Source organism: Hibiscus syriacus, unplaced genomic scaffold, assembly GCF_006381635.1.
Source record: "Hibiscus syriacus cultivar Baekdansim isolate YM2019G1 unplaced genomic scaffold, ASM638163v2 tig00112236_pilon, whole genome shotgun sequence".
Lineage (NCBI taxonomy): Eukaryota > Viridiplantae > Streptophyta > Magnoliopsida > Malvales > Malvaceae > Hibiscus > Hibiscus syriacus.
Window position 1 is genome coordinate 260,047 of NW_024063279.1, and position 22,419 is coordinate 282,465.

The 22,419-nt window shown below is 34.7% G+C and overlaps 1 protein-coding gene and 1 pseudogene across 2 annotated transcripts; both read right to left on the minus strand.

The window, feature by feature from the left end:
• Positions 1–315: 315 nt before the first annotated feature.
• On the minus strand, positions 316–2,436 carry LOC120176350 (protein GrpE-like). Of its 2 annotated transcripts, none has more exons than XM_039182793.1 (3): positions 2,064–2,436; positions 1,371–1,844; positions 316–641 (listed from the first exon to the last, which is right to left on the minus strand). In XM_039182793.1, exons 1-3 carry the CDS (start codon positions 2,304–2,306, stop codon positions 438–440), a joined length of 921 nt encoding a protein of 306 aa, XP_039038724.1. In that variant the 5' UTR covers positions 2,307–2,436; the 3' UTR covers positions 316–437. The 2 variants fall into 2 exon arrangements, with proteins under 2 accessions (XP_039038724.1, XP_039038725.1); XM_039182794.1 differs by having other exon boundaries at positions 1,371–1,832; positions 2,064–2,430.
• Positions 2,437–5,250: 2,814 nt separating this feature from the next.
• Positions 5,251–7,979, minus strand: LOC120176378 (annotated as a pseudogene).
• Between the last annotated feature and the right edge of the window lie 14,440 nt (positions 7,980–22,419).

The following is a 22,419-nucleotide window of genomic DNA, read 5'->3' on the forward strand; positions in this document are numbered from 1 at the left end:
ATTTTCTCACTATGCCATCCGGTTCTCGCAGTGCTTTTGGTTTTCTTCTTCATTAGACTCTGTAATTTAAAGGATATGGATAAAAGAGGTTTTCAAAATGGGTATTTTCACAAATCTGCCTGCAGGCTTGTATAGTGAACAACTATGGCTTTTCAGCTAGGGGTTGATGATCATCAAGATCAAACCATCCATGCCCTGCGACTACCAACTAAAGAAAAGAAATGGTAAAGACGTTGTTTGAAAAATAAATTTATCTGAATGAATATTCTGTCATACAAGTGTTTTAAATGTAACAAAATGTGGCCCGTAAAAATCGAAATTGACGAACATTAAAACCAAACGGTCATAATGATACATAGGTAGTAATAGCAAGTGAAATATATCCGACAGCAAATGCCTTCACCTTTCATGAGATGATCAGAGTATCCCTTTTACATTTACTGATCATCTCCAGGTGTTGTAGGTTGCCCAGAAGATTTATCAGTGGCCACACTAGCTTTCTTACTCCCCGGTCCTGAAGAAACTTTAACCATCGCTGGTCTTAACAGCCGCCCCCCAAGGAGGAATCCACGACGAAATTCTTGAGTGATAATCCCTTCTTTGAACTCTAGAGACTCTTCTCGTGCTATGGCTTCATGTAGCTGTATCCGATAAGTGAGACCAGATGAATCAATAACAGAAATGACTAGGAATATCTTATCACTACAAAGTCCAAAAGCTACAAGTTTATTGTTCAACCGAATTTCTGGATAGTATATGTCTTTTTTCCAGAAAGAATACGCCTAAATCAAGAATGTATTCCGAAGACCTAACTAATGACAACTATACTGGATGATCCAGACTAGAAAACTACAGCTAAAGGGTATATGTACTACCAAGCATTGTAAACTTCTCATTCATGATCTAGAACAACCCCTAATATGGACTCGTCCTCTGAATCCTAGAGGCATGCTTTTGCTGCTGACATCCCCACTTCAGAAGTCGAAAGCATTTTCAAGCTATCATAGGAACCTAGGAGTAGCACAAACACACAATATAGTTTCCGAATGAGATGTGACTAACATAACAAACCCCATCACATGCAAGCTTCAAGGATTATCAGGCTATGGGCTTAGAAACTTAAAAGAAAATTTGAAAAAAAAATACAAAACTAGCAATTGAACCAACGTGTTTACTTGACTGGATATTTGGTTACTATAGTACATATTCTCAGAAACATTCATACAATTAACCAAATCATGTGTGTGTACATAATATATCCCAGTATGCTACACTTGCAATATGTTTTCTAGTGTGACTGAATCAGATGAAACCCTATAGATGGCTAACAGAAAAAAAGCAAGCATTATGAATAGCATTAAAACACTTACAGAGGGGTCAAAGGGCTTTCCAACTGTTGGGACAACAGCTACTTGCAAACTCCTCATGATCTCCACAAATTGCTTGTATATACCCTGATAACTCGTATCTATCTTCTTTTCTTTATCTGTTTCCGGTTTTATTTGTTGCTTGGCTCTCTCAAAACTGTCAACCATGAGCAAAAGACTCTTGATCACTTCGCCTTGAGCATCAGATCTCGTCGTAACTCTCTCCTTCTCCGATCTTTTTCGATAATTATCAAAATCAGCTTGCAAACGGATATACTTCTCTTTCCCGGAGGTTATCTCTGCTGATAATTCCAAAACTCGTTTTTCCAATCCATTCTTTTCATTTTCTAAAATGCTTATTCTATTCTCAATCTCAGCTACAACCCTATCATCTCCATTAAGAAGAGCCTCCTTGTAAACTCTAATCATGGCCTTTAAATTGCCTCCCGGTGTTTTTATATTTTCCTGATAAATTTCCTTAATGAAATTATTACCATTACATACAATTAAACAGTAATAAGCAACTCTAATAAATTCAATTGCCATCTCCAACTAATTTTCTTCTACTTCGTAATAGTAAAAACTGGAAAATTCTACAAATCCTTTTTTTCCCCTATCCAAAGTTACGACTCAGCTCACAAGAAGTATAATGAAAAGAAAACAAACAACCCAAGAGGGGGGGGGGGCTGAACTTACAGTGCGAGCAGATTCCTGGGCAGAAAGAGAAGCATTGAAAGTCGTCCTATTGGGACACTTTGTGCTGTTCATAGGGAAGGAAAGATTAGACGGAGAAACCCCAGAAAATGGTTTTGGAAAACGAAGCTTTTGGCAGGGAAATTGAACGCGTAATAAAGATGATTTGGTGTGGCTTGAGGGTTTTAAAGAAGAAACTGAGAAGTGAGGAGACAACACAGAGTGATTAGAGAATGAAGCGGCCATTTGCTTGTAATATTGATAACACTAAGTTTGTGTTAACAGATTTTAGTCGAAGATAAGGGGTCCTTGTCGGCCGACTGCCCAACGCCGTTAGTGGAGGATTTCTTCCTCTGCTCCTATGTTTTGAAGAAACAAACTCCCAATGGGATTAAACTATTCTCGAACATTCTCAAATTTTACTGCCTCCTTTTTCTGAATAAAAAAAAATCTTTACTATAATTAACCTCGGGAATTTATATTTTTATTTTATATAAAATTCATAGTAATAGAATTTCTTTTTAATTTCAGAGAAGTTTAATTAGACATAAATTGAAGACCGAGTACAACAGAAATTCTTCAAGATTAACATATTAATTCAAGATGGTAACTGATAACCGCATCAATCAAAAATTCTTTTAAGATCAGATGTGAAATCAAGCATCACAAAGTAATTTAATTAAAACTTCTGTAAAAAGCATTTAGATGCGAAAAATAATCAATCTAATATATAATTTATTAACCTTAATTAAGACTTGTATATTATAATTCTCCTCACCGCTTCTCTATCTTTGCCTTCCAAACAAAATAGAATATTTAAAAACTAAAATCGAAATATTTTAGTTAAAATTTTAGAAATTAAAAATAAATAATACATATAAATCTTGATTAAACAACAAAAATAAAAAATTGATTAAAGACTTCTTAAAGTGTCACGTAATTGGATGAAGATATAATTAAATGGCGAAATCGATAAAAAAAATTCTTGAAGTGCAATATTGTTAGACGGATGTATAATTTCTTTTTCAAGTATTCTTATGTGATCTCGTGATGATATTTGTTATAATTTAACTTTGAATAAATCCATGCGTAAATAATTTTGTTTGAACTCGGATCACTTAAGGAAACTTGTCACTCTTTATCATTGAGATTATCATTTAAGTTTTGAAGTAAATATAAATTGAGTGTTTAAATTAATAAAAAAAATCTTGAAGATTCACATTGTTACGACCTGTTGACAGTGCTTTTGAAAATTAATTTTAAAAGGTTGTAAAAAAACTTTTAAAAGTTTTGTTTAAAATTTGAATGTTTTAAGATTATTGTTAAAAAATGAGTTTAAAAAAATAAAATGTTCATTATAGATATTTTGTTAAATTAAAATATAAAATTTAAATTATATTTACAATATTGTGATGTATAAAAATATAAACTTAAACTATAATAAAAATATAAAAATATTTTAAGATAATTTATTAATAATATTTTTATAATGAAATATTTTATTAAGAAAAATATATTATCAAACTTTTTAACATGTGATATAAAATCATTACGAAATAATAATTTAAATACTTGTTTTGATAAAAAGAATATTACAAAAATATACATTAGTACTTGTAAACTAAAGTGAATTTATTAAACTAGAAGATATGATATCTCTCATTAATTCCATTTGATAACGAGAAAGAATGTTTAGTTATTCCAATTCAACATCAATCACTCATTTAAAACTTAAAATAACATAATTTAAATGATATATTTGTCCTTTTTAACCATTCAAAAATTAAAAATATATATTATAAATAAATTTTAAAAGAAATTATTATTATATATGAAATATATCAATTTAAAATATAAAAAATATAAAATACAAATAAAAATATATAATTATAATGAAAATATATTTTATAATAACTCATTATTAATATTTTAATATATAATATTATTTACTTTTAAAAAGTTAAAATAATTTATTAAGTAATAAATTATTTTTTAAGGATGCTATTATTAAATTATTAAAATAAAATGCAAATACATAATTGAGTGAAACCCATGCATTATAATTTGCTCCCAAACGCAAAGTTGAACATGAAAAGTCTAAAAATCATAGCTTTTACGATTGGTTTGAAACCACTATTTTCACTGTAATTTATTTTTTTATTTTTCACTCCTTTGACATTGATTTTGCGATCAAAATGAACTTTTAAATTAAAAGTTTTGTTAGAAAATCACACCAAACGTTACCTTAGATAAAATACAATTAAGTGGTTAAAAATTGTATTAATCACTCTATTCTTAAAGAAAACATTTTTCTATACATTGGTGATATTCGAGTTTTAACATTAACTATATATATATACAGTAAGAATGAGACCGAAAAATATGAACTTACATAAGTCCTTTTAAAAACTTAATTTGTATAAAAAATTATTACATATTTTATTACACTAGGATAAAATTTAATAAAACAATAACGAGTTATTTTTAGAAATATATTAATAATAAGTTTACAAAAAAAAATTAAATTAGAGATGATAAAGTAAAATTGAATAATTTTTTTTACCGAGGATAGGCAAATCAAATCGAGCATAGAAAACAAACGTTTAGTAAAAAAAATACTATGAAGTGACATGAAACACATATGTATATAATTCAAACTGATCATTGCCTTTATGACTAGTATTTTCTTCTTACTCGTTGAAAATCTATAAACGAATCAGAGTTTTTTACGAAGTTCAATTAACCATAACAAGCCAAACCTCAATCAAAGAGTTCATAAGTTCATCCCTACACGTAAAACCCAAAGGCAGCACAAACCAGAGAGCAAACCTTCAGAAACAACACCATCTAGCACATCACGCGGGTCGGTCTCAAATTGATAACAACTTTGTCAAGAAGAAATCCAGTAGACCAAGATCCTGATTCCAGCTTATATACCGCATTTTTAAAATATATTATTGTCTAATAATAAAGAAACTGGAAACGGGTATCATATTGAGCCAAGGCCAATTCAGTTCATGCAGGAGTACCAAAAAAACAATGCTTTATAACTCGAGAAAAACATAAGAAACTCAAACACAATGTGACAAACTAGATTCAATTCGAAGATTTCAGCAACAAGGAACAAAGTCGGATGAACCAACCCGGAATACCAGACTCAAAACAGAACAAAAACCATGAAAACCAAAAGCACAACAGAGAGCACATCGCTCACCGTATTTTATTCAAATTACACAACCAAGTGCTGAACACTGAAACTTATATAGCCACGGTAGAGAAACTTATTGCTACTTCAAATATTATCTTCCATAAAAGTACAATATATGCTGCTATATATTGAGCTTCAGAATCATTCATCATCGGACTCGGCATTCTGCAGCCATTCAATGAAAGGCTCGACATTCTTCCAGATTGGAGAGCTCTTATTACCACCGGTCACACCCTTCTGGTACCATTCCATTATGAACTCTTCTTCCACGATGTCATTGTCATACAGCGTTTTAAGAACCAAAGCCACCTCCTTCACCGCATCGAGGCTTGCATTGCCACAAAAAGTCTCGATAGAATTGAGGAGCACCATTTGACATCCCTCCTCTTTAGCTGCTGCTGCTGCAAGGTAGTTCTTCTTTTTCATTGCTTCCTTTGCAAACCCCTTACCGACATTATGAAAGAGTGCAGTAAGAAGGGCATCCATGATTTCTTGGGAGCTCCCAGAGAGTGAACCCAGGAAGGACTGAAGCTGAGTAGCGGATGACCCCTTGTTCAGGTATTTCTTCATCTTATCTACTAGTTTCTCATGGGCACTGATACCATTTTCATGTGCCTTAACCTCTTGCTCCGGCGACTTCTTCCCTGATTTCTTTTCTTCATTGGTAGAAAGCATTACCATATCAGCTGTAACAGCACTCAACTGCTCTTGAATACGCTGTTGAGCAGCTGCCAGTGAAGTATCTGTTTGCCACTGCACGTCGTCGTCGTCGTCATCGACACGCTGTTCATTCTCATCAGCCTGGCTGTGTGCCGGGGGAGTGATCCTCGTCAGAATGTTTGCTTTTCTTCTTGGTTACTACACCTTTGACGTGAGCAGTAGCCTTTGAAGCAGTGGACGAACCTTTCTTTTTTGCTTCTTTTTTGTTCTTCTTCAGCTCTTCATCAGCAGCCTCACCCTCCTTGAGTCTTTCCTTCTCAGCCCTCCTCATTGCCTTCTTGTCTTTCGACGACTTCTTCGACTCAGGTGGGTTTTTAAGAATGAAAGTTGTAAGCTTATCTCTCATGTCGACATCGGAAACAAACCCACATGCAGCACATTTCAGGGTAATCATCTGCGTCTTGGTAATAATTATCTCAGTTTCAGGGTTCCCACAGCCATAGCACTGAACATACTTCTTGATGAAGTTCTCAAGAAGCCCTGCAAGTTTGGCAGTGTCATGGGCCCCATTTACAAGAGATGTTCCAGTCTTCTCATCGAACTTGGATTGGGCTCCCAGTTCACAACCAAAATATTTTGTAGTGTAAGAAGCAGGTCTAGTCAAAGCCTTTGCAATTTCGACCATGTTAACCACATTAGTCTTGATTCCATTTCCTCTCCCTTCAATCTTAGTTATCATTTTGGGCATCTTATACCTATAAAAGGCATCATCACTGTTTGAAGCACCAATATTTTGCAAAGCCATCTTGATCAAGCTGTGGGAGACTGTTAATCAGAAAGGACAGATCAGATACTGGTGTTCTCAATTGTGGCGAGAGATCCTTTACTAGGCAACCTCCTTGCTCTTGGAAGATGTTGCATAAAACGGAAACCCAAACCGTGTGTGTGATTGGCCTCAATATGCATGCAGCTAATTCCAGAAGAGGAACTTCTAGTCTTTTTTCTGGATGCGGGACAATACTCTCCGAGCAATCCAATTGATGACAAAGAGGTCCGTTCAGACATAAAAGACAACTCAAAAGTAACAAGCTCCACTTTGACAATCTGCAAGCACAGCAGATTAAACTGTCAACTTCCTAAAAGAATGGAGTTTATTCAGACAAAAGTCAAAGTAGAATATATCAATAACTGGCGGCAAAAAATAAAATGAAGAATGAAAATACAAACAATCAACATCAGGAGAACATGAAATTGCTACATCAATAAAATAAACCTTGTGGAAAAAATATAACACTACAAAAAATAATATCTTAAAAGCTTACAACATATTCAAATATATTAGATAATCAAAACTTCGGATACTAATTAAAACCAAGATTAAATTAAAATTAAAATGTAAATAAAATAATGCATACAATTTGTTAAGGGTGAAATAAAGAAACAAAATTAAACAGATCATTTAAAGTAAATAAAAAATTCCCACTTCTAAATCTCTTATCACACTAAAGTATTTACTAAACTATGTTAAAAAAATCAGGTTAACCAAATGAAATTCAATAAATAATTATGAAGTACAACAATATCGGTATGAATTACTTAAGCATTGCATCCAACTTTAGATAATGAAATCTTAAGCAGAAAAAAACATATAAATCAATATCTGCACATGTATCATCCAAATCCCATAAATACAATCAGAGAAATAGAAAATAAAACATCCGATCATCGATCGAATCATAAAAAAAATAATCCAAAATCAAAACTAAATTAAACATTAAGCTCTTAAAACATAAGAACATATGCAGATCTACAACGATTAACAAAAGAAAAGAAATTTCTAGCTAACAGGCAAAGAAAGAAAAATTAAACAAACTACATAACAAGTAAATAAATCGAAAAGATTGATCGAAAATATAAGAATAAAAAAGAGAATAGAAGATCAAACCTTGATGAGAAGGTAAGAAAAGGTATGAGATAGATTAGGAATTTCGAATAAAATCAGAGGCAGGAGGTTTTCGAGGGTAAATAGATATCGAGGGTTTTATTGTGGATAAGGGAGAAGCTTGGAAATTTATACACGCCAAGGAAGGGAAACGTGAAAAGTAGGGCAAACTCAGCATCTTGATTTTTCTATACTAATTATTCTAGTGGACTTATTTTATTACATTATTGTCTTTAATTCTGTTTCCGTTATATATTTTAGATTTTTTTTAATAATTGAGGTAATTGTATTAATTTATAAAAGATCTATTGTATTTGTAAAATTATCTTAATTCATTAATGACTCGAACCACTTTACATAGATAATTGTTTAAATTTGGATAATTTAGATAGGATAACATTTCTTTTTATTGGATACTTGATCATTTGGTAGCATAAATTACTAATTCAAACTTTAAATATGTTATTTCTAAAAATTTCATATAATCTTAGCTCATTTAATACACATGATTTTACTATAAAGTAAATTTTTTTGGAATAATTTGGGTAGTAAGGTAGTATCTGTTTAAAACCTTTTTTTAGTCATTAAAAAGATAACGTTCTATAGATATAATTATTTGAACCTGTTAATTCAACATTTTTTAATAAAACAACTAAATAAAGATAATTTTATTATAAAAAAAGAAACTTATTTTTAATGTACTTCAAACTATTTTTTATGCTATTCGAAAATATATATTTTACTATTAACATCCGAATGTTATTTTTTTATGATATTCAAACTATTATTTTAAAATATTTATATATTTTATAAGAGAAATCGCCTCAGTGACAAAAATGTCTTATATACGATTTTAACCAACTTTTTTTTTTTGCTATTCGAAAATATATATTTACTATTAACATCCGAATGTTATTTTTTTATGATATTCAAACTATTATTTTAAAATATTTATATATTTTATAAAGAAATCGCCTCAGTGACCAAAAATGTCTTATAATATACGATTTTAACCAACTTTTTCCGGATTTGCCAAAATGACCAACAAAATCGCAATGCGATCGCTAATTCGCAACGCGATCTCCATTATCGCAAATTCGCGTTGCGATAGTTGGAAATCGCGTTGCGATGGTCTACAGTGTCGTTGCGATTTTCCCAATTCGCAATGCGAATAAGTAAAATCGCAACGCGAATTGGGAAAATCGCAATGCGATACTGACTATCGCAATGCGATACTTACTATCGCAAGCGATAATACAAAATCGCAACGAGATACTGACTTCGCAACGCGATTCTGACTTTCGCAACGCGATAATACATAATCGCAATGCGATTTTCAAAGCGCCATTAGTATCCTGGCCAAGTATTTTATTTTTAAATTCCAAACACGAATATTAATATTGGAACACTGAACCGTCCACAGTATATCCCGTAATCGCAACTCATAACCTAAAACCTAAAATCACAACTCAGTCCATCTCCATCTCTCACTCTCTCACCCATCTCCGACGAAATCCGTCCCCATCTCCAGCGAAATCCGTCTATCTCCATCTCTCAGAGCCACCCTCACAATCAGAAATGGAAAATCAACCAAATCAACCAACGAGGGTTAGTTTTTTTAATTATTTTTTTTTTTGAAATTTTTGCATTATTATTAGGTTTTCATATTGAAATTGATGATAAGTTTACTGGTAATTTCAATAATAGATTAACCATTTCACTTAGATTGCTTATTAAATCAACCGAGAATCGCAACGCGAATTTTAGTTTCGCGTTGCAATTTTCTCGTTGCGATAGTCATTTTCGTGTTGCGATTTTCATTTTCAGAAACTATTCTTCTTCTGCAAATTGAAACTTGAATGAATTGCATTACTTCAACCAAAAACAAAGACAAATACGAAATTCACAGTGTTGCAAATTTAAGTTTGAAGAATAAACTACTACTCTTTATGTTTATTATTGTTTTTGGTATATCTTCACAGTGTAGTTTTTGGTATATCTAACTTAGTATGTTTATTGTTTTTGTAGAACTTTTATTCGGCTCAATTGACCTTAAGAAATAAAGTCAGCCTGGCCAAAACAATTGCGTCGAAGCTTTCACCTGCACAAAGAAAAATGTTTGAGGATACATGCTTCGGGCCATGACGAACAACCCCCGGTGGAGATGCGATGTTGACACACCTGTTTCTTCAAACCATGACTAGCGATCTACCAGAGACTATACAACGTCGTGATGAAGAGATATGGTTTGATTTTCCACGGCGTATACGTGTTTTGGGCGGGAGAGTTTTGCTTAATCACCGGTCTACGCTTCGGACACGATGATGTAGTCGGTACACTAGACACATTACACGCCCATCATGGCTATCCCGGGTTTTTCTTGAGCCGGAGAGGCCGAATCTACACGTAGAAGACCTGACAAGATTGTTGAATAAGAAAGATGGTTTTACTCGGATGGATGACGTCGACGTTGTCCGAGTATGCCTTCTAATTCTTTTGCATGCCGGTTTTTTAGGCAGAGAGGCCAGACAACCTATTCCAAATGATCTAATCAAATTGGTAGAAGACCTAAATGCGTGAAACCTGTTTCCGTGGGGCTCGTATTTATGGAAAGCTACATGGAATAAGTTATTGTCTGCCTTGGATCGAAAAGTTTGCATGGCGATAGTTCCAAATACACTTTGACATGGCTTTATTTGGGCCTTTAAGGTAAATTTTTATATAATGTTTCCAAAATTATAAGTAATTATTTAACAATTACTAATGTTTGTTATTATATTGTTTGTAGATTTGGATATTTGAGGCCTTTCCCGCCATGAAGACATATGCAATAAAAACTTCAAATGATATTCCCAGGGCTATTTCCTGGAAGAGAAACGACCTTGCAATGGGAAGATTTACTACGGTATACGACAATAAATAATGTAAGTTAACATAATACTACCATATGTTTATAAGTTATTACTAGTACACGTTTAACTTTGTTTGAGCTTTTATATTGTTAGGAGGCCAACACTCCTCTACAGAGGCTGACACCCACGGAAGCTGAGCTTGCCACTGATTGGTGGCAAGCTAGTAAGCGTTTTTTTGATGGAACGGTGATGAGCAGCACTCCACTTCGGGAGCCATCACCTCGCCCAGAGCTATCACCTCACCCAGAGCCATCATCTGAATTGACCCGACTATACACCTCCACAATGACAGCCATCACCTATTCTGTCACATCATCGAGCCTCTTCTTCCCATCACCGCAAGATAGGCGATCGGCAAAGATGCCACGACGTTTATCTCCCTGTTCTCCACCTCCACCTCAACGGGATGAGTTAGGGAATTACGTGATGAGGTCAATGCCTTGCGTGAGGAGGTCGATACTTTACGCAAAGACGATGGGCATGGCGTGTTGAGGTGTCTACATTACGGTGAGGTAGCCGCTCTACATGAGACAACGCGGAAATGGCTATCGCAATGCGAAATGAAAATCGCAACGACAAAAATCGCAATGCGAAATGAAATCGCAACGACAAAATCGCAACGCGAAATGAAAATCGCAATGCAATTGTGTTTCACGTTGCGATTTTGTCGTTGCGATTTTCATTTCGCATTGCGATTTTGTCGTTGCGATTTTCATTTCGCATTGCGTGCATTCCGCGTTGCGATAGTCATTTTCGCGTTGCGATTTAGGTTTCGTGTTGCGTTCATTTCGCATTGCGATTTGTCGTTACGATTTTCATTTCGCATTGCGATTTTGTCGTTGCGATTTTCATTTCGCATTGCGATTTTGTCGTTGCGATTTTCATTTCGTATTGCGATAGCCATTCCGCGTTGCGATAGTCATTTTCGCGTTGCGATTTTAGTTTCGTGTTGCGAAAGTAAACTATTCTTTTTCTGGAATGTTATATATGTTGTCCTTTTAAATGTTATATAAGTGCTTACTTCTGGAATGTTATCTGAGATTTTGTGAACTATGATAGAATAACTTGGGTGAATACAATGCTAGTTTGAAACATATTTGTCTTTGTTTAATATCATGTCGTTTATTTACTTATTTATGTATTAATTTTTTTAGCGGCTTGATAAGGTAGATGCTTTACGTGGGTTTTCCTTGCACGACGGGTTCACGCATTAGACGGCGTGGACGTGCTATTACGTCTCCGTTCACCAATGGTGTGAAGACTCCGCAAGAAGAAGCCGACTCACCTGTCATCCCTCAAGAGTCCCCTCCAATCGTTTAAGAGGCCCCTATCCTCCCTCAAGAGTCCCCCCCACCGTTCAAGAGGCCACTGTCATCGTTGAAGAGGTCCCTCCCACCATTCCAGAGTCCGATTCACATGGGGTAATATATCGAAGTATTGAGAAAACCCCACGGTTCTGGACATGATGGATGAGAGTTGGCTCTCGTATGAGTTACCGGCTAGTACCCTTCCGGTATCTGAAGTGGAGAGGAGACAACTACCGGAAACAATTATGGATAATACCCTTTGGGCTAAGACGCAGTTGATTTTTATCTACATGAGCGGAGCCAAGGGTGTTACACTGACATAAGCAAACTCAACGATGAAATGTTTTTGTTGCTTGATCGGTCTTGGTGGGGGTGCTATTAGGGGTTGAAGACAGTGGCTATTTCGATGGGGAGGTAACTCTTATATTTGTCTTATATATGATTTTGATTAATTTTTTTAAAAATGAATGTAATTCACTAATATATATTTTTTTGTAAAACAGCATATCGATGCGTGGGTGTCACGTCTACTAATAATAAGGAAGCTTAGGAAAAATAAAAAAAAATCGCGATATACAATAATGCCGGCGGCTTTTCACGCAGTTCACTTGAAGAATCAACGAGATGATCATTTTCGTTGGGCAATGGACAAGATAAACTTTATCCTGCATGGTGGGAGGTCGATAAGGTTAGTGTTTATTTTTAAATTTTTTAAAGGTGTTCATAAATAAGTGCGCAAATAAATGAATGATAGGAGTGGACTCTTGTGTCTTCGCACTATTGGGGTATACGGAGACTTAATAGCACGTGCACGCCGTCTGATACGTGAACTCTGTCGTGCAAGAAAAACCCGACGTAAAGCATCCACCTTATCGGTCCGCTAAATAATTAAATACAAATATCAGTAAATAAACAGACATGATATTTAAACAGTGAAAACAAGACAAATATATTTCAAACTTTCAACCAAAAGACAAAACAAAGACAAATACTAACTTCACAGTGTTAAAGAATACACAGTTAGCAGAATTGGCAGCAACCGAATAAATTTACTTCAACCAAAAGACAAAACAAAAAGACAAATACTAACTTCACAGTGTTAATAAACAGTTTAGCATATTGGCAGCAACCGAATAAATTTACTAAGCAATCTAAGTGAAATGGTTAATTTAAGTGAAATTACGAGTAAATTTATCATCAAGTTAAATATGAAAAATCTTAAACTTACCTCGTTGCGTAGAGTATGAACCTCATTCTGCAACGATACTACCATCTCACGTAGCGGCAACCTCACCACGTAAAGTAGACACCTCCACACGCCATGCACCATCGTTATCGAGTAGAGTACCGATCTCCTCACGCAAGGCATTGACCTCATCACGTAACTCCTTGACTCATCCCGTGGAGGTGGAGACAGGGAGATAGAAGTCGTGGCATCTTTGCCGGTCGCCTATCATGAGGTGATGTGGAGAAGAGCTCGATGATGTGACGGGATAGGTGATGGCTCTCGTTGTAGAGGTGTATAGTCGGGTCGATCAGGTGATGGCTCTGGGTGAGGTGATGGCTCTCGAAGTGGAGGAAGTGGAGGCTGCTCATCATTCGTGCCATCAAGAAAACGTGACTAGCTTACCACCAATCAGTGCAAGCTCAGCCTCCGTGGGTGTCAGTCTAATTAATGGAATGTTGGCCTCCTAAAAATATAAAACTCAAACAAAGTTAAACGTCTACTATTAATAACTTGTTTATATATGATAGTATTGTGTTAACTTACATTATTTATTGTCGCATATGGTATTAAGTCTTCCCAATCCAACAGACGTTTCCTCTTCCAGGAAATAGCCCTGGGAATATCATTTGAAGTTTTTATTGCATATGTCTTCATGGCGGGAAAGGCCTCGAATATCCAATCTACAAACAATATAATAACAAACATTAGTAATTGTTAAATAATTAATTATAATTTTGAAAACATTATATAGAATTCTTACCTTAAAGGCCCAAACAAAGCCTGACAAAGTGTATTTCGACCTCGCCCCGCAAACTTTTGCGGTCATCAAAGGCAGACGTCAACTTAGTCCAGGTAGCTTTCCATATACGAACCCCACGGAAACAGATTCCATGCATTTAGGTCCTCTACCAATAATTTAGCTCCTGAGGAATAGGTTGTCTGGCCTCTCTGCCTAAAAAGCCGGCATACAAAGTAGTAGAAGGCATACTCGGACAACATCGACGTCATTCATCCGAGTAAAACCATCTTTCTTATAAACAATTTCTTCATGTCGTCGACGTGTAAGTTCGGCTTCTCTATTGACTCATCAGGAAAAACCCTGGATAACCATGATGGGCGGGTGATATGACGAGTGTACCGGCCTACATCATCGTGTCCGAATCGTAGACCAGTGATTAAGCAGAACTCCTTCCGCCCAAAACAAGTATACGCCGGTGGAAAATGAAACCATATCTCTTCCTTACCACGTTGTATACTGTCGGGTAGATCGCTAGTCATGGTCTGAAGCCACAAATGGGTCAAATTAGCATCTCCACCCGGATGCTGTACTCTCAGCCATGGCCCGAAGCAGGTTTCTTCAAATAATTTTTTTTGTGCAGGTGAAAGCTTCGAAGCAATTGTAGTGGCTAGGCTAACTTTATTCCTTAATGTCAATGAAGCCGAAAAAAATTTCTACAAAAACAATAAACATACCAAGTTAGATGTACCAAAAACTACACTGTCAAGATATACCAAAACAATAAACATAAATAGTAGTTATTCTTGAAACTAAAATTTGCAACACTGTTTTGTCTTTTGGTTGAAATGAAAATCGCAACGAGATAATGAGAATCGCAACGCGGAAATGACTATCGCAATGCGAAATGACTATCGCGACGAGAGAATCGCAACGCGAAATGAAAATCGCAACGCGAAATGAAAATCGCAATGCGATTTTGGTTTCGCGTGCGATTTTTATTTCGCGTTGCGATTCTCTCGTTGCGATAGTTATTTCTGCGTTGCGATTTTCATTCTCGAAACTATTCTTCTTCTGCATTACTTCAACCAAAAGACAAAACAAAGACAAATACTAACTTCACAGGCTAAACAGTTTAGCAGTATTGGCAGCAATCGAATGAATTTAATAAGAAATCTAAGTGAAATGGTTAATCTATTATTGAAATTACCAGTAAACTTATCATCAATCTCAATATGAAAAACCTAAAATAATGCAAAAATTTCAAAATAAAAATAAAAAACTAACCCTCGGAGGTTGATTTTCCATTTCTGAATGATTGTGAGGGATTTTTGACTGTGAATGGTTGTGAGGGATTTCGCCGGCGATGGGGACGGAAATCTTCGGAGATGGGGACGGATTTTGCCGTAGAGAGTGAGAGATGGAGATGGGATTGAGTGTTGTGATTTTGGGTTTGAGGTTATGAGTTACGATTACTGTGGACGGTTCAGTTTCCGATTTATTAAGAAAAAATTCATGTTTGGAATTTGAAAAAAAAATACGCGTTAATACGAATGGCGCTATGTAAATCGCGTTGCGAAAGTCAGAATCGCGTTGCGAAAGTCAGTATCTCGTTGCGATTTTGTATTATCGCATTGCGATAGTAAGTATCGCATTGCGATAGTCAGTATCGCATTGCGATTTTCCCATTCGCGTTGCGATTTACTTATTCGCATTGCGAATTGGGAAAATCGCAACGACACTGTAGACCATCGCAACGCGATTTCCAACTATCGCAACACGAAATGCAACGCGAATTTGCGATAATGGAGATCGCGTTGCAAATTAGCGATCGCATTGCGATTTTGTTGGTCATTTTGGCAAATCCGGAAAAAGTTGGTTAAAATCGTATATTATAAGGCATTTTTTGTCACTGAGGCGATTTTCTCTTTTATAAATATAATAGCATCCATATTACATATTTTTATATATTTATTTTTAATAAAAATGTTATTTTTTTCATCTACATAAATGGGCTAAAATTTTAGGATAATGCTTTTGATTTTTTTAAATAATGTTTATTTGATATTAATTGCTTCAATGGGGTGAATGCTACATGAGGGGTGTGTGTTGCATTGGGGTCTCGACGATAAAATGGAGATGACATGTACTCTAAGTGTCCCCCATGGTGTGTCGCATGGCTTGTAATGTGTCTCCCACCTCCATCAATTCAGGTAGCACGAGCAGGGGAGTAGACTAGATGAGTAGGGGTTCAAACTAGGCGAGGAGGGGAGCAAGAGTAGATGAGTAGGGGTTCAAACTAGGCGAGCAGGGGAGCAGGACTAGGCTATTAACTTCGATTAGATAAGGTTTGATTCTTGTAGCTATCCTATGAACTGAACTAGATACAACTATAACATAGAAAAATATTTTTCTCGGCTATATAATTGTATGAATGAGCGAGCTTATTCGAGAATGAATTAAACAAAAAAAGGAGATTGAAAGGGAGAGCAATTGATAGAGGGAACAATTCATAGACAGGGCATTTCTTATGAATTTTGCTAGAGAAAAGGTTAAGTAAGCGTGAAGAAATTTTATTTGAAGTATTTTACGATCGTAATATATGTACATGTATTTTTTATTGTAAATAAAAATTTTTAATTTGTAGAAAAAAATGAGCAACAACTTTTTCACGATTGTCCATTATAATGGACATATTATACAAAATAAGGTCGGAGTTGTTTTCCAGTCTGAAAGACCTATAAATATAAATTTTAAAAGAGACATCACATTTGTAAAAATGAAGCAGATGATAGAAAGAAACATTCCAACTACAGTTGATGGTTCGAAGTACAGGTTTATGATATGTCCCAATCTAGTTAGATATGTTGTAGTACCACTTGAAGAATATGATGATATCAAAACCATGATTGGATTGCATGAGTCAACAAATATTGTAGTTATTGAGTTATTTGTCGAGGTGTGTAACATATATGATGTTTTAGGTCATCAAGAAATGTGGCTGAAAATTTATCTCAAATGGTTTTCAGAAGTGAATTTGAGGACTCAACATACAAGTTGATAAACAACTTTATGAATATATTGGAAAGTGGAAATTAAGTTGATGGGACATCCGCAACAATAAAGTATAGAGCAATAAACATATATAGTTCAAGATTGATTATTGATGTTGATGCTAAAAATCGATGTGAAAAATACATGATGATTCCAACAAAGATGAAGAAACTAAGGAACACATTTTGGCTGACGATAACAATGTCTGTGGTGGTGGTGCACCTAATTTGGCCATCAGTGAAGTTTCAACACCGTATCAACTTACCTCCCACATGTACGAGATAGATTATGATACGATGAGGGCACCTGAATTCCTAGACATGTCACATTTAACTCCATATCACATGGCAAAATCATTAAAAAATTTTGGGTGAATTTTCAATTGGGATATAATTTAAAGGAAAAAATGAAGCTACGTTGGCAATTAAAGAGTATTCCATCAAAGGTCATGTTGATGTACATATTGTAGAATCCAATAAGAAAACCATATATTTGAAGTGTGTTAAATATGTCACAAAATGCAAGTGGGAGATCAAAGTATCAAAAATTAAAAGTCGCAATGCTTGGGTCATCACAAGGTACAATGATCATCACACATGTTTGTGAAACTCCATCGAACAAGACCACTGACTATGAGACTCCGATGTAATATGAGAATATGCGAAGGTGATGGTTAAAAAATCTAATAATCCATTATTCAGTGTTAGTTTCATATATTTGAAGTCTGTTTGAATACCAAGTAAAATATGACAAGGTTTGGAATGTGAAGTTGAAAGTAATGAAGCTGACATAGATTAGGATACATCGTACAATGAGATACCAAATTTGTTACAAGAAATGAAGTGATTCATCCCAAGAACCATAGTGAAGTATGCCTTCATACGAAAAAAATGTCAACTTATTATGGGGAAGAAAATACATAAACTCTTTTGGGCATTCAAGTCATGGATAGAACGATTTCCATTTTGCAAACATATGGTCCAAGTAGATGGTATGTGGTTGTATGGTCAATATAAGCATGTATAATTTATAGTAGTTGTGCAAGATGTGAATGAAATATCTTTCCAGTTGTATTCATCATTGTTGAAGGAGAGACAACAGAGGCTTGAGATTTCTTTTTTACAAATATGCGTTAATATGTCGTTCAAGAATATAGAGTTTACGTGATATTCGATCGAGGAACGTGCATTTTGACGGTAATTAAACTACCAAGAAGTCATTGGATACTTATGCATGCATATCCCATATTTTTTATCTGTTATATTGGTAAGAACATTATCAATCAGTTTCATAACACCCGCATTCGCAACGAGATAGTAAGCATGTATAAGTTTTATTTTATTGTTAATATGTGTGTATCTAGTTATGTTTTTTAATTGATGTTTAACAAAATATATATTATGAAATAGGATACAAACTAAGCCAACCAAATTTTGATAAGAGGTTAGAGAATTTGAAGGTGGTTTATAATGAGCTTGTTTGTAATTGGCTTCGAAAATTCTGCGGGAAAAATGGTCACAAGCATATGATAGTGGTCAGTGATACAGATTGATTACAAAAAACCTTACTGAGGCCATTAGTTCAATACTAAAAGGAACACATGACAACAAAAGAGTAATTGGTAACCTCAATGCTTGTTCATAACTTCGACTGAATTGGTCATGTATTTGTTGTGTCATGCATACACCGCAACGATTTAGGAGAATGTTAAATATTTAGAGTTGATTTACTACAGAGATTGTGTGATTGTGGTCACTTTCAGGCATGAAGATATCCATGTGCTCATGCAGTTGTTGCATGTATATATGCATGCTGGTATAAGCATGTACAATTATGTTGATGAGTGCCTTCACCAATAGAGACTATTAAATGTCTATAGTTATACATTCGAATAGATCTCAAATGAATCATATTGGTCGAAAAAGGCTCATGACAAATGGCTGCCAAATTCAATACTTTGTAGAAGTCTAAAGGGATGACTTGAGTCCACTCATATTCATACTAGTATGAATTTCCATAGTAGAAAGAAAAGTCAACTGAAAAGATGCGAGTTATGTAGGGGTGAATGTCATTAAAAAAGTGTTCAAATCTACCAAGATATAGGCCTCGTCAGTAATCATATTTGTCTTTGTATCAAACAAATATTTGAATTTTTTATTTATTTCAATTTGAATGAGTGTGATGAATGGATTCTCATATTTTATTGGAATAAATAAATGTTTGGTTTTTCCTATTTATTTTTGAATCATTGTGAAGAATTTTCACATTTTATTTGAATTAGAGTGATAAATTAAATAAAATTAAACCACCTAATTTGAAGAATAAATAACATTTTATTTAATATTGGGATACAAATAACAATGGATTGTTTATAATTCTTGTCGATGTTGGGTGTTATGGAATAATAATGTCGAGGCAAACGTTGATTGCGTTGTGGCCTTTGTAGTTGTTCAGGAGTGCGATAGTCATCCTTCTCATTCACTGAGGGCATATGATCTGGTGTTGTAAATATTCTTCCACCAGTCTACTCTTTTATCCAATCACTATGATCTCTCATCTCACTACTAAGCTCTCTCATCTCTATTGGAAACATAGACTGACAAATAGTCATATTTGACATGATATATGTCATGTGCTCAAAATCATATGTTGATTCAAACATGGGAGACTATATTAGTGCCTGATGATGCATCAATTTTTCTAGATGAGGATGAATAAACTCGAGTATGTATACCAGAACAGTAGAATAATCAAACACTTGATGAAACAATCCCACTTCATGGTGAGAATAACTTTCACTCCCACTCGGTATAGATTTTTTGGTTTTATCATATTTTTTCTTATATTTTTAAAATTGTTACCTTTCAATCTGCATTATCAAATACGATTTTCCATTATCTCAATACTAGTTAAGGTAAGCTGAAGTCTGAAAATCAAAGTCATCATCTTGAATGAGTAAGAATTGACAAAAATGAGCCTTTATCGTTCCAAATTTTAATGAAAATACATGTTTTTTTAACTTAATTCTCGTCATGCTTACCCCTTGTATCTAATTTGTGGAGGTCTTCATGATCGTATGGAAGTTACGGAATAGGTTGGTGGAAGCCAAACTACCTGAACACTCTATCCGAAGATTTGAACTCGACAAAAGAAAAATAGATTAACGGTGTAACAACACACCAATATTAACAACCATCCCAAACATAGTGTGGCACACACGATATAATTTCATCACCTACGTACGATCTCTAAATAAATTGTAAAATAAATTAAAAAATAGATTACATAAATTAATTTTTCATTATAAAATATATATATATATATTTGCCTTATATATATATATATATATATATATATATATATATATATATATATATATATATATATATTTCTTCTAATATCGATGTTCAACCTAAACTCTTAATATTATTATGTACTAACCCAATTCTTTCTATTTTATGCCTTTATTTGTATGTCAATTAAAAAATCGTTAATTATTTTTAATCAAAATAAATAAAATTCTAATCACGATTTTAAATCAAAACGAAATATAAATATTATCCTCCAACAAGAGGAAAATCAATCGTAGTTCAACTAATTAGTGTTAAAAATGAAAGTTGTGCAAAGCTCATGACTGTAGTAACATCAGACATCCATCGAGTTTCATTGTAATAGTATTATTTACGATTAATAGCGCCTTGTACATCTCAAGACACAAGAATGCAAATATCGTTGATCTCCAACTATATTGATGAGTATTGTAACACACCGAAAAATCCCCAATTTAAAAACCTTGTAATTGGGAAATTTTGACTTAAATTCCTAAATTGTAAACATTGACCAAATTGTACATTTGTAAAGCTTGAAGCTGTAGTTCCAAAACCCTAGAAAATTTAATGGCCTACTTTGCAATTATACCTATTTTATTTGAAAACAAACTCTTCCCTACCCCCGATGAAACTCTGCTCAATGCCCTCTTTTATTTTAAAACCCTAGCAGCTGGTGTCGTTCTCCCTTCAAGCTGTCATCGCTCTCTTTTTCATTGCTGATCACGCCGTTTGATCGTTCAGGCAAGCTCGTCGATAGCCTTCTTTAACCCTATTTCTATTGCTGTCGACCCAAATTACGTTCGCATGAAACCAGTGAGTTTTGCTCGCGAAAACGCCACCGTCACCCCCTAACCGACATTTATGGCGCTTGTTTGGCCGGCAATCTTGTGAGGAAGGCTTGAGCGGTCTCTACTCCGTCAAGGTCACCTCCGCCGGCTGTGTAGGAGTCGTTTTAGCTTCTACCAAACCTGCCTTGCTCCTCTAGCGTCGTCGCCGGCCGTTTAAGGCCACTGTTAGTGTGGTCGTGAGTTCATCGGCCCTAGACGCTGCTGTCAGTTCACCTCGTCATCGATAGCCTTGTTTTCTTATACCGATAAAATCAAATACTTGAACCAAACCACTATCAAGATTTTGATTGAATCAGAAATAACTTTGAATCGTCATTAACTAATATTTAGTGATCCAAAATCTCCAAATCGGGGACTTATTTGGTCGTTGAAATTTTTGCAAAGGAAGTGGAGCCGAGAGCTAAATTACCGCCTCCTCCGTTGTTACCCACGAACTTCGAACCGGATCGTTTAGCTCGTGTCGACTGTGAGTATTAACCGAAAGATTATTGAACGTTAATTTCGTAGTTAATTTTAAAATAAGCTATTTATTTAAATTAATTGTCTTAAGTACTGATTTGGATCGATATACTTAAGTTGACCATGGTAGAGGTTATTACCGTCGTTAGCTATCTATCGAGGTGTGTCTCTTTATTCGGTGTTATATTATTTGTATGATTACTATTTGTTTCGTTGGTTGATATTATGATTGAAAACATGTTTTACTGTGAGTTTGTCTGCGATAAATGAAAGTTGAAATATTTTTCCATGTGATGCATGTTTAACTATCACATTCGATACATGAAGGTACTTACATTATCTGTGAATATGTTGTTGACTCGGATATGTGCTTCAAAAATATAAATAGTTCATAATATGTGCTTCAGATAATTGTTATGAAATAATGTTATTCAGATCAGATCTGACATTGGATAACTATCATTCTGTATATCATGTTGGGGCGAATTCTGATAGGGGAAGTTCAGTGCATTCATATGACGGGGTAAATGTCACTTTTCAGATTTAGTGGCCTCTGCCTTTGTGGCAAACCCCATTTACATGGTATGTGTGGGTTGGAATTAATGTGGTTATTAGGAACCCACTCGCTTCTAGGTGCGATTGGAGTACGGGTGGGTGCATGAGCATTTGCATATCA

Excerpts from the sequence above, each read along its gene's own strand:
- LOC120176350 (XM_039182793.1), bottom strand. The coding sequence starts at position 2,306 with ATGGCCGCTTCATTCTCTAATCACTCTGTGTTGTCTCCTCACTTCTCA. Across the intron at positions 1,845-2,063 it reads CCCAGGAATCTGCTCGCACT|GAAATTTATCAGGAAAATAT; the intron begins GTAAGTTCAGCC and ends AATTTCATTAAG. Across the intron at positions 642-1,370 it reads GAAAGCCCTTTGACCCCTCT|CTACATGAAGCCATAGCACG; the intron begins GTAAGTGTTTTA and ends TATCGGATACAG.